We start from the raw sequence: 14,418 nt of genomic DNA on the forward strand, positions 1-14,418 counted from the left end.
TATATATATATATATATATATATATATATATATATATATATATAAATATATACCAATCAGCCATAACATTAAAACCACCTTGTTTCTACACACATTGTCCATTTTAACGGCTCCACTTACCATATAGGAGCACTCTGTAGTTCTGTACTGTAGTCCATCTGTTTCTCTACATGCTTTGTTAGCCCCCTTTCATGCTGTTCTTCAATGGTATTATTTAGGTGGTGGATCATTCTAAGCACTGCAGTGACACTGACATGGTGGTGGTGTGTTAGTGTGTGTTGTGCTGGTATGAGTGGATCAGACACAGCAATGATGGAGTTTTTAAACACCTCACTGTCACTGCTGGACTGAGAATAGTCCACCAACCAAAAATATATCCAGACAACAGCACCCCATGGGCAGCGTCCTGTGACCACTGATGAAGGTCTAGAAGATGACCGACTCAAACAGCAGCAATAGATGAGCGATCATCTCTGACTTTACATCTACAAGGTGGACCAACTAGGTAGGAGTGTCTAATAGAGTGGACAGTGAGTGGACACAATATTTAAAAACTCCAGCAGCGCTGCTGTGGTCCACTCATACCAGCACAACACACACTAACACACCACCACCATGTCAGTGTCACTGCAGTGCTGAGAATCATCCACCACCTAAATAATACCTGCTCTGTGGGGGTCCTGTGGGGGTCCTGACCATTGAAGAACAGGGTGAAAGCAGGTTAAAAAAAGTATGCAGAGAAACAGATGGACTACAGTCAGTAATTGCAGAACTACAAAGTGCTTCTATATGGTAAGTGGAGCTGATAAAATGGACAGTAAGTATAAAAACAAGGAGGTGGTTTTAATGTTATGGCTGATCAGTGTATATATGAATATATATATATATATATATATATATATACTGTATATATATATGTGTGTGTGTGTGTGTGTGTGTGTGTTTATGCATTTTCATATTAATATGCAATAAATAGCTTTTTATTTATAAATTTTTTTCCTGATTTACATTGCTTAAACTGTAGATCTGTAGATTGGTCAATTGCATCTTTTATCATCCTCTGGTTTAACATCTGGATCCTCTTTTATCATTTGTGTATCTGCTGTAGAATCTGCACCTGAGTGAGGATGTGGCCGGGGCAACCTTCATGGCTGCTGGAAGCTCTGCTCCTGAGCTCTTCACCTCCCTTATTGGTCAGTTCAGTCCGTGGTTTCGCATTGTGGTTTTGTGTGATTGGTTACCGCTTTATAGGACAAATATTATTTTTACTGAAGGTTCACTATTGGCTGAATTGGTCTTTTGAGTAGGAATGTGAATGGTCATTGGAATATGTGGATGTCTGAGTGGATCAGTACACTATATGGCCAAAATGATGTGGACACCTCGTTTTTTATTTATTACAGTATCAGCCACATCTATCACAAAAGAGTTTCATTAAAAGAATTCTAATCTTCCTGTCCAGCATCAGTACCTGACTTTACAAATGCTCATGACTGAACAGACACGGGGCTCCTTGTTAATGCGCATGGTCAGGTGTCCAGATGCTATAGGCCATAAGTGTTTTATAAATTGTCTAACACTGTGTGTTCTGTTTGATTGGCAGGAGTGTTTATCACTAAGGGAGATGTAGGGGTGGGGACAATCGTTGGGTCTGCTGTCTTCAACATCCTAGTCATCATCGGAGTGTGTGGCATCTTTGCTGGTCAGGTAACTATTCAATCTATTCCATTTGTTTCACCACATGAACTCGTAGGTTCAAATCTTAGCTCTGCTACCGGCAGGCTGGGCGCCTACACAAACAATTATTAGCTCGTTCGCAGGGAGGGTGCCAGAGGGGATTCTTCATAACTGATGCAATTACGACATCTGCTGGCTGATTGATAGCTCCAGCACAGAGTTCATAATGGATAACGGGATCAGGGTGTGACTCTCCGTACACAGAGCTGATTCACATACGAACTCGCCTCGTGCAGGTGAAAACTATGCCATCGGTGCTGCACACGTGTCGGAATGGGGCGTGTGTTAGTCACGGCTCTTCTCAATCAGAGTGGAGGTCAGCATCAGTAGAGAGGAAGCGTAATGCAATCGGGTAATTGGATATGACTAGATTAATGAAACTTGAAAGCTTTTTGATGCTTTGAATAAATATAAATGTATATGGAATGAAACTCAATATATATTGAATGTGACTGATATATATGGAATGAAAACTGATTTATATGTAATGAAAATGATATATATGGAATGAAAACTGATTTATATGTAATGAAAATGATATATATGGAATGAATCTGATATATATGGAATGAATCTGATATATATGTAATGAAAATGATATATATGGAATGAATCTGATATATATGTAATGAAAATGATATATATGGAATGAAAATGATATATATGGAATGAAAATAATATATATGGAATGAAACTGATATATATATGGAATGGAAATGATATATATGGAATGAAAAACAATATATATGGAATGAAAATGATATATATATGGAATGGAAATGATATATATGGAATGAAAAACAATATATATGGAATGAAAATGATATATATGGAAGCAAAACTGATTTACATAAAATGAAACTCGATATATATGGAATAAAACTTGATATACGTATATGGAATAAAAACTGATATATATGAAATGAAATGTATATATTCTTGTATGTATCATATATCTCTCTCACTCTGTTGCTATTATGATTTCAATGCGCTTTATTGTTAGTTATCAGTAAAATGTGTCTCTGTCTTTTGTTTACAGACGGTGGCTCTTACCTGGTGGTCTTTGTTTCGAGACTCGTTCTACTATATCCTCTCAGTTCTGGCTTTAATCTTGGTAAGTGTGTTGATGTACCTGAGTGAAACAAAAGCGAATGCCTTGACGATAATGCTGAACAATAGCCATGCCCATCCGTGTTGTACCATCATCTAAATAAACTCTTAGATGTTTCAAGTCTGTGCTTTTCCCCTCAATTTTTCTCCCAATCTAGTCGTATCCGATTACCCGATTGCATCACACTTCCCCTTTTCCCTGACCTCCACTCTGACTGAGGAGAGCCGTGACTAACACACGCCCCCTCCGACAGGTGTGCAGTAGCCGACTGCATCTTTTCCAACTGCACAAAGCGTATTCATATGTGGATCAGCTTTGTGTACGGAGAGACACACCCTGATCACATAATCCCCCTGTGCAGGCACCATCAATCAGCCAGCAGAGGTTGTAATTGCATCAGTTAAGAGGAATCCCCTGCGGCACCCTCCCAGAACAACAAGCCAATCGTTGTTTGTGTAGGCGTCCAGCCTGCCGGTAGCAAAGCAGAGCTTAGAACCGATGAGTTCGAGATGCCAGCTCTGGTGTGCCAGTGTGTATTACCCGTATGCCACCTGAGAGCCAATTTAGCATATTTTAAATACACTATTTTATACTACATATATAAAAAAACATACATTAATACATGATGTAACTCATTACGATCTAAGTTTCTGTTTGCCAATATGTTCAATTTAGCTAATAACAGCAATTATGCATTAAAATGTTCAGATGTGTCCCTGTAAAGCATATGTGAACCTATTTTTACATTTTATTTACCATTTACAATTTTTTACCATGTAATATTCAATATTTAATATTATATGGGGACAATAAAAAAAAAAAAAAAACATAGATCCTATAGTAGAATAATAAGCTTTTATTTTTAAGCCTGTTAACCAATCTCCTGTTTCATATCAATGTGATGTAGCTGTAGTAGATAAACTTTGTATGTTGCTGACTATGAGGATGTGCTTAGTGTGTGCTTATTGTGTGTGTGTGTGTGTGTGTGTGTGTGTGTGTGTGTGTATATACACTGTTTACACTGCACACTTTAACTGGTGGTGGTGGTCGGCATTTAGCAGACGCTTTTATCCAAAGCGACTTACAATACAGTGACAGTATACAATCTAAGCAATTGAGGGTTAAGGGCCTTGCTCAAGGGCCCAACAGTGGCAACCTGGCAGTTGTGGGGCTTGAATCAGCAACCTTCTAATTACTAATCCAGTACCCTAAACACTAAACTAAAACTGCATACACACATATATAATTATACACATTCTTACACACACATCTGTACCGACCACACATCCCTTCTACTAGTGTCATTCATTACTATCATTGTTAATAATGATGTCAGTGTTGACAATATCAACAAGCCTGTTTAGGTTTACTATTATTAAACCTTTATATTTATTAATTTCCTGCTCCTATAGGTCATCTATGATGAGAGGGTTGTGTGGTAAGTCCAAAACCCTTTAATACTTGTACACTTATACAAATTAAAATGTACAAAGTTTGATGCAGAGCATTTGCAAAGCACTGAAGATTATTATCTGTTCTCATTTCAGGTGGGAGTCCATTCTCCTGATCTCTATGTACGGAGTTTACATTCTCATCATGAAGTGAGTAGATGTTTTACAACTAAAACAAGAGAAAATCTATTTCAGTTATTCCATAATATACACAGATGAACCAAAACATTAGAACCACCTTCCTAATATTGTGTTGGTCCACCTTTTGCTGCCCCATACACAACAAACCGTGATGCACTGTGTATTCTGACACCTTTCTATCAGAACCAGCATTAACTTCTACAGCAATCTGAGCTACAGTAGCTCGTCTTTTTGATCGGACCACACGTGCATCAGTGAGCCTCCGCCGCCCATGACCCTGTCGCCGGTTTACCACTGTTCCTTCCTTGGACCACTTTTAATAAATACTGACCACTGCAGACTGGAAACACTCCACAAGAGCTGCAGTTTTGGAGATGCTCTGACCCAGTCGTCTAGCCATCACAATTTGGCCCTCGTCAAAATCAGTCAAATCCTTATGCTTGTTCATTTTTCCTGCTTCTAACACATCAACTTTGAGGATAAAATGTTCACTTGCTGTCTAATATAATATATCCCACCCACTAACAGGTGCCGTGATGAAGAGATAATCAGTGTTATTCACTTCACCTGTCAGTGGTCATAATGAAAACACATTAAAAATTAGAGGTGTGTCCTTATACTTTTGGCCTTTAATTGTATTACATGTGGCATAACTTTCACACATTTCAAGAGCAACCATGTGTTACAGTGTGCAGAAGTTAGTTAAAAATCAGAAAATCATGGACCAGGGTGTCCAGCTGTTCCCATAAGTCTGTAATTTCCAGTCACAACTATGAATAATTAATCAATGCGTCTGGTTGATGTCATAAATTGTTTAGTTTATGCGGAACGTGTCGTTCTGTTATTCTGATTTGGATAGATCAGGCTACATTTTCACCAATAGTTGATGCAGAAATTAGGTCGGTCGTCTCTTTTGATAACCAGTTAAAAATGAAAATGCATTCTGACACTGTAATCATGCTGTTATGTGTGCAGGTTCAACACTCAGATTGCGAGCTTTGTGAAACAGCGTTTCAGGGGTCCGGGTCGGTGCTGTATCAGAGGAGAGACACCTAGGAATGAGGACACTGTGGAGGACGGAGCAAACTGCAATACCTCAATGGTGCTTCTTAGAAAAGGTGTTTCTTTGTTTCTACACTCACTGTCCATTTTATCAGCTCGACTTACCATATAGAAGCACTTTGTATTTCTACAATTACTGACTGTAGTCCATTTTTAGCCTGCTTTCACCATGTTCTTCAATGGTCAGGATCCCCACAGGACCACTACAGAGCAGGTATTATTTTGGTGGTGGATCATTCTCAGCACTGCAGTGACACTGACATGGTGGTGGTGTGTTAGTGTGTGTTGTGCTGGTATGAGTGGATCAGACACAGCAGTGCTGCTGGAGTTTTTAAATATTGTGTCCACTCACTGTCCACTCTATTAGACACTTTTACCAAGTTGGTCCACCTTGTAGATGTAAAGTCAGAGACGATCGCTCATCTATTGCTGCTGTTTGAGTCGGTCATCTTCTAGACCTTCATCAGTGGTCACAGGACGCTGCCCAAGGGGCGCTGTTGGCTGGATATTTTTTTGGTTGGTGGACTATTCTCAGTCCAGCAGTGACAGTGAGGTGTTTAAAAACTCCATCAGCGCTGCTGTGTCTGATCCACTCATACCAGCACAACACACACTAACACACCACCACCATGTCATTGTCACTGGGACACTGGGAGAGTCCTGACCATTGAAGAACAGCGTGAAAGCAGGCTAACAAAGCATGCAGAGAAACAAATGGACTACAGTCAGTAATTGTAGCACTACGAAGTGCTTCTGTATGGTAAGTGGAGCTGATAAAATGGACAGTGTGTGTAGAAACAAGGAGGTGGTTTTAATGTTATGGCTGATCGGTGTACTTGTCATTATGCTCATTCTATGTGTACTCGTTATCATTAATAACTTTGGAAAAACAGTTTACAAACTGTCCATTCGTCTGTACTAGTCATATTCCAGAGTATTTTGCTATTCCGTCCTTCAGATCAGTTTACAATAATATTTTGAAATACTAGCCTGATTAAGTCATTTATTACTCAGGCGCCTCTGCTCCTCCAGACAGGGACTCTGTGCTGTCGCTGCATCTCTTTTCCTAATTTAGTGCGAGCTTGTGTGTGTGTTTATCCTCTCACATCATTCTCTTCTAATGTTTTGCGCCTGTGTGTGTTCGGTTGTCAGCACATGGCTGAGACTCACATTGTTATCGGTGATAACATCTGTGTGTTTGAGACGGGCACTATCTGTAATAATAAACTGCCCAATTCAGGTGTGAGTGAGTAAATGGGCGAGTTTGTGATACCCTTTCATGGCTTGGCACCCTTGGCACTAACCGATTGCAAACTGAACTGCCTTAATATTACGTCCGATCTGTTTTTCTGTTGTGGGGTTAAGATTTTTTGATTCCGTTTCCAGGTCAGCCAGGTGCAGCTCAGCAGGAGTCTCCAGTAATGATGGTGGATGAGCTACTGATCCTCAAACCTCACCAGCTCTCGTTTTCAGAGGCCGGGCTTCGCATCATGATCACTCCGCATTTCTCACCCCGTACCCGCCTCAGCATGGCCGGTCGTGTCCTCATCAGCGAAGTGAGAAGCATTACACTATACTGCTGTACACAGTTAGGGCTTGATGGACTAAAGGCCTGGCAACACCAGGTTTTTTATTGCGAAATTAAATCACATCATAATGATTTTACAACACCAGTGGTGCGAATCAACACTAAAAAAACTGAAAATTAGTGCCAGTGTTATAATTAATTCGATCTTGATCCACAAATTTGTGACTAGGAACTAAAGGACAACGACACCTTTTAAAGTTGGTATACAGTTGATCCAAAATGGCAAAATCACTTCCTATCACATTGTATCATCTGACATACAATAACCCAGCCTGGCCAGAAATGATTTAATAAACATATAGAGACAGTTTGCAATCTTTTTAGTATTTAGACTGAGCTTACTTTGCTAACAGTGACTCGAATAGGTGAAGCAAACCATCAACTTTAAATGTATAAAGCTCTGTGTACCTGTAATATCTTATTTGTCCCCCAAGGTAATTTCAGAACTGTCATTTATTTATTTATTCATGGTTCAAAGGCATGAAACACCCTGCGCAGGTTGCCAGTCCATCACAGGGCAGACAAACACACATTTAGGGCAATTTTAGTAGCTCCAGTTGGCCTGACTCCAGTTGGTCTTTTTAACCTGGTGGAAACCTGAGTACCTGGATAAAGCCCACTCAGACACAGAGAACATACAAACTCCAAACAGAAATGACCCAGGCCCTTCTTACTTTAAAACAAGAAGGGCCTGGGAGGGGGAGAACATGCAAACTCCAAACAGAAATGGCCCTGCCCAGGCCCAGTTCCCAATATTCCAGTTTTAATAAAGACAATACCAGATGTATTCCTAACACAAACATGCACAGACTCAATGTTCACAATGGGTGTTTAGGCCTGACATGCATTTATCAGAATCAGAATATCTTTATTGTCATTATACCAGGTATAACGAAATTAAGGTGCCATAGTCTCAAATATTATAAACAATATTTAAAGAAGAAAAACTAGAATTTACAAAATATCAAAATTTACAATGACAATAACAATAACACAAAAAATAGACTTTCTGTTCAGTAGCAAGCTGGTGGAAATGTGCACATTACCCTTGTAAATATTCTAAAATTGCCTGAAAAATTGCACATTACCCTTGTAAACATTGTCTGAAAATTGCACAGTCCCATGTGTTTTAAATAACCTTATAAAGAAATATTTAAGGTTCGTACTGCGGTGGGGTAGAAGCTATTTCTGAGCCGGTTTGTCCTTGTCTTAATAGTCCTATACCTATACTATGACGGTAACAACTGAAACAGATGGTGGCCGGGGTGAGATTTGTCCATAACAATTTTTTGAGCTCTCTGCAGGCAACGAGACTTGTGTAGGTCCTCCAGGGTGGGTAGAGAGCACCCAATGATTTTTTCTGCAGACCTCACAATCCTCTGTAGTTCCTTCTTGTGTGCTGCAGTGCAGCTGGAGAACCACACACAGAGGCGGTGAGTGAGGACGCTCTCTATGGTAGAACGGTAGAAGGACACCAGCAGTCTCTGATCGATGTTATTTCTCCTGAGTGTCCTCAGAAAGTAGAGTCTCTGCTGTGCCTTCTTCATCAGTTCTGTGATGTTCACGCCCCAGGTTAGGTCCTCCTCGATATTAATGCCCAGGAAGCCAAAGTATGTAACCCTTTCCACACAGACCCCATCTATGGTTATGGGTCGAATGACGCTCCTCACCTTCCTAAAATCAATAACCAGCTCTTCTGTCTTTGCCGTGTTCAGAAGTAGATTGTTGTCCTTACACCACCACGACAACCTCTCCACTTCGTCCCGGTAGGCAGTCTCATCGTCTCCTGAGATAAGCCCTACAATGGTGGTGTCGTCGGCAAATTTGATGATGGTATTGCTGGTGTGCACAGTGGTGCAGTCGTATGTATACAGGGTGTAGAGCAGCGTGCAGATCTTTCATGCATGGGCCACTACCAGCCAGCAGAGGTCATGTTTGCAGCAACATTGTGGAACCCTGTCAACTTTCCTCCTACAGGCACAATCAGTAGTGCCTGTTGGATGCCCAGCCGGGTCGAAAGCACAGCTAAGACTCAAACTGGAGAGCTTGAGATCTCAACAGTGGTGGGCCAGCAAGTTAGATTGCTGTGAAACCAGAGCACCTCACAATAGTATTTATTTTACTAAATTTATTTTGTTCTTAAATGGTCTTTATTTAATATTTACATACTTTTGTTTATATTTTTTACATACAAAGTTAAAACGGGTGTGCGGGTAATTTTTAAAAAGTGAATATATGTGCTAGAAGTATATTAAATTAGTCTGTGTACAAAAGTGGTTGAATACATGTTATAGAAGATAATGTCTCTGTTTTTGCACCCAAGTCAGCTTCCTCTCATTTCTCAGAGGCAGAGACTGATCAGGGAATCAGGAGTCAGGGGAAGCTCAGTAAAGACATTCGGTTCTGGTGGAATTGAGAATGGAGGAAGCATCGAGAGACCCCTGCAGGATGGAGAGAGAATAGAGCAGGATGCAGGAGGGAAAGCAGTGGATCTTTCTCATCCTGAGGACGACGAGGATGGAGATGAAACCTTTAGGCCATTTCAAGTTCCAGGTTATTCCACACCTGTTGCAGTCCACCTCTCAAAATACTCCTTATCAGTGGGGGCTTTGTGATTGATTAATGAGATACAGGGTGGTATTAAATGATTAAAAGTATACATATACATATAATAATACATAATTGTGTGTGTGTGTGTGTTGGCAGGTGGTTGTGCAGCCCGTGTTAAGTGGGTAGTGTCGTGGCCGCTTGGAGTGCTGCTGTACTGCACAGTGCCTAACTGCCTTTTACCTCGCTGGCATCGCTGGTTTATGGTTACCTTCATCACCTCCACGCTCTGGATTGCCATCTTCTCTTACCAGATGGTGTGGATGGTAAGAGAATAAAAGTATACTTGGTCAAAGAATACAAATATTTGGAGAATATTTTAATTCTACCTCATCTAGTTTACTGCAGCTTGGGTTATATTTTATTTTATAAAATCTAATAGAAAGTTTAAAACTGTCTACCTGGGAATAATAATAATTGTTATTATTATTATATAGATATTTAAACTACATTACTATACGATAACATGGTCTTAATGGGTATATAATTGTAGATGTGTATAGATATGCAGGTGCAGGTGCAAATTATAATAAATAATGGGTCCAGTTGTGTAGTCCAGGGTGTTGGTGGTGTATAATAATGCTGACAATCTGTCAGCAATGTAAACCTTAATGATGACTTATATTAAGGCTGTATAAGGTCAATCTACGTTTCTATTGACTCCTACAGGTCACAATTATCAGCTACACTTTAGACATCCCTGATTATATCATGGGCATCACCTTCTTGGCAGCGGGCACCAGTGTACCAGATTGCATGGCGAGTCTCATCGTAGCCCGGCAAGGTACACCACTATGACACTTGGGCTTTTTTTTTTTCAGACAAGATTTTGGATACGATTATATCTTCAAAGATTCTTCAAATGGTCTTTTCCTCATAGTTAAACTGAGCAATCATTCAGCATATCAGAATCCTGGAGACATGGACACTAGAAAATAAAAGTGTCCATTAAAAATGTACATTTGCTATCTTGTAGTTAGGGATGTTTATTATTAAAAATGTTGGTAACACTTTATTTTAAGGAAAATACATTTGAGGCTTATTTAGGTAGGAATTGACACCTACAGTTGACACTTGATCGTGGAACTACAGGTCTCTCACACTAGCGGTACAGAATAAATGCATGTTATAATGATCAGTTGCTAAATGATTGTTATGATCATGTAGGAAGATAGCGCTGCATTTCTTACCTGAACAGGACAATGTATGAACAAGTATTATTTAAATAATGTACGACGGAATGATTACACATTCAATTCACAAACAAGCTGTTTTTTGTGTCAGTATGGAGTCTGTGGTATCTGTATGTAACGTTATTTCTTTTACAAATATAACTGGAATATTTTGCATTGTATAAAGGTAGGATTCTACTGACAATCTTATAATAAGTGCACCAATGTCAGAAAATCTATATATGTTCATATAAAGCATAAAGAATTATTCATATGAAACTTATTAATACGATGTGTTATATTTTAATGAGACGCTATATCAGATTCCTTCTCACGGTATGGAGGCGAAAAGGCTTGCATCAAGGAAGTAGCGCGCTATCCAGCCTCCCATGGCTGAAAAGTCTTAGCAGAGGTGCCAGATTAAACCTAGCACCTATACTGAACAGCAGCAAGTTAGGACAATGTCAGAGGCAGAAGATCACAAAGGTGACAATGACAATGGCATTCTGAGGAAGAGCTGAGGATTTCTTTGATTTCAGATCTGCAAACACAAAATACTATTAAATGAATCATGAACAAGCAATTAAGCCTGATGACCCAAACAGAAGATGGGATGTTTGAAAGAAAGACTATTAATGTGGTCACCAGGAGTTGGTATCAACTCACGACACTTGATGACTATGACGATCAGTCAGTTAAAATTTGCATCACGGGTTGTAATATACTCTCCGCCTAGAGCAGAACCCCTTTTTAGGCTCTTCAGAAAGATCTGGGCAACCAAAACTCGTCATTAAAAGATCACAAGTGCTTCTTTACAAGGATTCACTAAAAAATAACCTTGAAGCTTGGAATTATAATGGAGACGTGATCATTTTAAGCTTTTTAAGTGTCACTGGCTGAACATGTTTGAGAACCACTGTAACATTGGCTCCTATCTGTCAAGTCAAGTCAACTTTATTTATATAGCGCTTTTTACAATAGACATTGTCTCAAAGCAACTTTACAGAATCCAGGACCAACAGATACAAAAACCCCTGTTGAGCAAGCCAAGGCCAACAGTGGCAAGGAAAAACTCCCTTAAAAATACAGGAAGAAACCTTGAGAGGAACCAGACTCAGCAGGGACCCCCGTCCTCCTTGGGTGGCCTGGAGAATAATTTGAATAAATAGGATTTACAATAGGACTGTGATCTAGCATCAAGGGAATATTAAACTTCTACAGATAAAGGAATGATTTTGTGTGTGTTTATGTGTGTGTGTGTCAGGTATGGGAGACATGGCAGTATCTAACTCCATAGGCAGCAATATTTTTGACATCTTGCTGGGACTGGGCTTCCCATGGATGCTCAGAACACTTGTGGTGGACCACGGATCATCAGTAAGCAGACATTCTCTTTATTAGGTTGAATTAGAGGTTTAATAGTATAAAACATGTATGATAATTATGATCATTAGCATAGTCATTGTACGCCAACCTTACCCATGGTGATCTAAAGATGATCTTCTTGACCATGAGATCATGCTATGTAGAATAAACCAGCGCATTTAAAGCAAGTATACGTTATATATAACTGTAAAGACAATAAAAAATTACCTCAGTATTATTCTGTATACAATGCTAATAGTTTTTTTACTACATTTTCACATCTCATGCTGGTATTTCAGGCTATAGAGTGTGTTCGTATTCTTTCCACTGCCAGGTCTTCATCAACAATAAGGGTCTGGTGTACTCAGTCGTTCTTCTACTAGCATCTGTCTTCCTCACAGTAAGTAGCCTTAAGTAGGCTTATCATCACATCTACCTTCTGACTCCAATAAATCATACATATCTGTGTGTGCTGAACTGTTTTTGCTGTGTACAGGTCATGAGCGTACACCTGAACGGCTGGAAGCTGGACCGGCGTCTGGGTTTGGGCCTCATGCTGCTTTATTCGATCTTTCTTCTCTGCTCCATCTTGTTTGGTCAGCTCTAGAGAATTCTGTACACACGATTTAACCTACATCCACATCCATCAGTCAAACTGCTTTATTTTTTCTGCTCCGAGTTTGATACATTTTGGGCGGTTTACACTGGACTTTGGCATTACCGGAACTGAACCTAATACCAGGGGTACCAGTGGAGTGAAAGATCGACAGACTGACTAATCACTCAGAAGTAAAGCTTCTGATTCTGTCTTTCCTTATCAGTTCAATGCAGGCAGTATGCTGTTTTACAATTAGCACAGGGTTTCAGAAACGATGGTTCATAAGTAACACTGTACTGATTACTGCATAACGTGAAGAAGAGGCCTAGATTCCACCTCATGTGGACAGAAGTGGTGCTTACATTGGATGAGACTAGTGCTATACACTATATCAGTGTTCCGAGTTGAGTTTAGAGTTAGCATTGCTCCTAATACTAAATTTTCAGTTTTTTCTAACTTATGTTTAACATACAAAGCTACCAGTCTCCACATTTCAGCAAATGTTCTGATTTGAGACAAATCGGACCCCCAACACTTAACAAATTAGAACTTTTACTTGAGTGTCAATTATGTAGCCCTTACCATTGCATAAAATAAATCTAAAATGCTCTCCATCTTTTTCCCCCTCACTCAAAACATTACCGTTACACTTACATTAATGTTCCCGGGGTTTTGGATAAACATGGCAGCTCCAAAGAAATTGAAAATAGACAGCGAATGCAGAAGATTTCAGGCTTGCTGGAAAAACGAATATTTCTTCACTGAGTTCAGAGGGAAGTGGGTACGTTTAATTCAAAGAAATATAATAATCTTCCCATTAGGATTATAAACTAGTGAGTGAATTTGGCAAAATGTTAGTTTACACAACACTGTCATCGATGGATAGTCATTTAAATAAAAAGGAAGTGTAATTGCTAGTAATCACTCACTCACTTTCTTAACCGCTTATCCAGTTTGGGAGGGGGGGGGGGGGGGTGCTGGAGCCTATCCCAGCTTTTCAGTGGGCGCAAGGCACACAGTAACACACACACACACACCCATTCATCTATAGGGCAATTCAGTGTCTCCAATTAACCTGACTGCATATTTTTGGACTGTGGAAGAAAACCGGAGCTCCCGGAGGAAACCCACGCAGACACAGGGAGAACATGCAAACTCCCCACAGAAAGGACCCAGGACCTTCTTGCTGTGAGGCAACAGTGCGAGCCACCGTGCCGCCCTTGCTAGTAATCAAGTAGGTCTATTATATTTGTATTTGTTTTATTTCAAGAGTCTGTGACCTGTGTTTGCATATTTTTACTCCATCTGGCCCCGATACGAAAAGTTTGGATACCCTTGACATAGCTGAAAAAATGGCCTTAGTGTGTCATTCTTTATCTGGCCAAAGTATTTGGACACCCATCCTTCTTATTAAGTTTGGCTGGTTTAGCAACATCCATTGCAAACAGATGTTTAAAATGAACTATAAAAAATAAATTATATGCTTACCACAGCGTGGTAACCATTTGGGACAGGCCCATGTCTAAATTTGATGTGAAGGAACTCTATCTGCCTGCACAGAGCACTGACATAAACTTAAGTGAACA

General features: G+C 39.8%; 1 protein-coding gene across 1 annotated transcript in view; it reads left to right on the forward strand.

The window, feature by feature from the left end:
- Positions 1-13,697, forward strand: part of LOC134303133 (sodium/potassium/calcium exchanger 3) — a 46,023-nt gene extending 32,326 nt beyond the window's left edge. Inside the window, exons 5-17 of the mRNA XM_062988440.1 lie at positions 1,109-1,193; positions 1,604-1,707; positions 2,777-2,851; positions 4,261-4,286; positions 4,396-4,449; positions 5,416-5,558; positions 6,889-7,058; positions 9,436-9,643; positions 9,797-9,963; positions 10,367-10,481; positions 12,134-12,246; positions 12,569-12,634; positions 12,731-13,697. Coding sequence (XP_062844510.1) covers positions 1,109-1,193; positions 1,604-1,707; positions 2,777-2,851; positions 4,261-4,286; positions 4,396-4,449; positions 5,416-5,558; positions 6,889-7,058; positions 9,436-9,643; positions 9,797-9,963; positions 10,367-10,481; positions 12,134-12,246; positions 12,569-12,634; positions 12,731-12,841 — 1,437 coding nt within the window. The 3' untranslated portion in view covers positions 12,842-13,697. The remainder of the gene's footprint in view (positions 1-1,108; positions 1,194-1,603; positions 1,708-2,776; positions 2,852-4,260; positions 4,287-4,395; positions 4,450-5,415; positions 5,559-6,888; positions 7,059-9,435; positions 9,644-9,796; positions 9,964-10,366; positions 10,482-12,133; positions 12,247-12,568; positions 12,635-12,730) is intronic.
- The last annotated feature ends 721 nt before the right edge of the window (positions 13,698-14,418 follow it).

Source organism: Trichomycterus rosablanca, chromosome 26 (genome assembly GCF_030014385.1).
Source record: "Trichomycterus rosablanca isolate fTriRos1 chromosome 26, fTriRos1.hap1, whole genome shotgun sequence".
Lineage (NCBI taxonomy): Eukaryota > Metazoa > Chordata > Actinopteri > Siluriformes > Trichomycteridae > Trichomycterus > Trichomycterus rosablanca.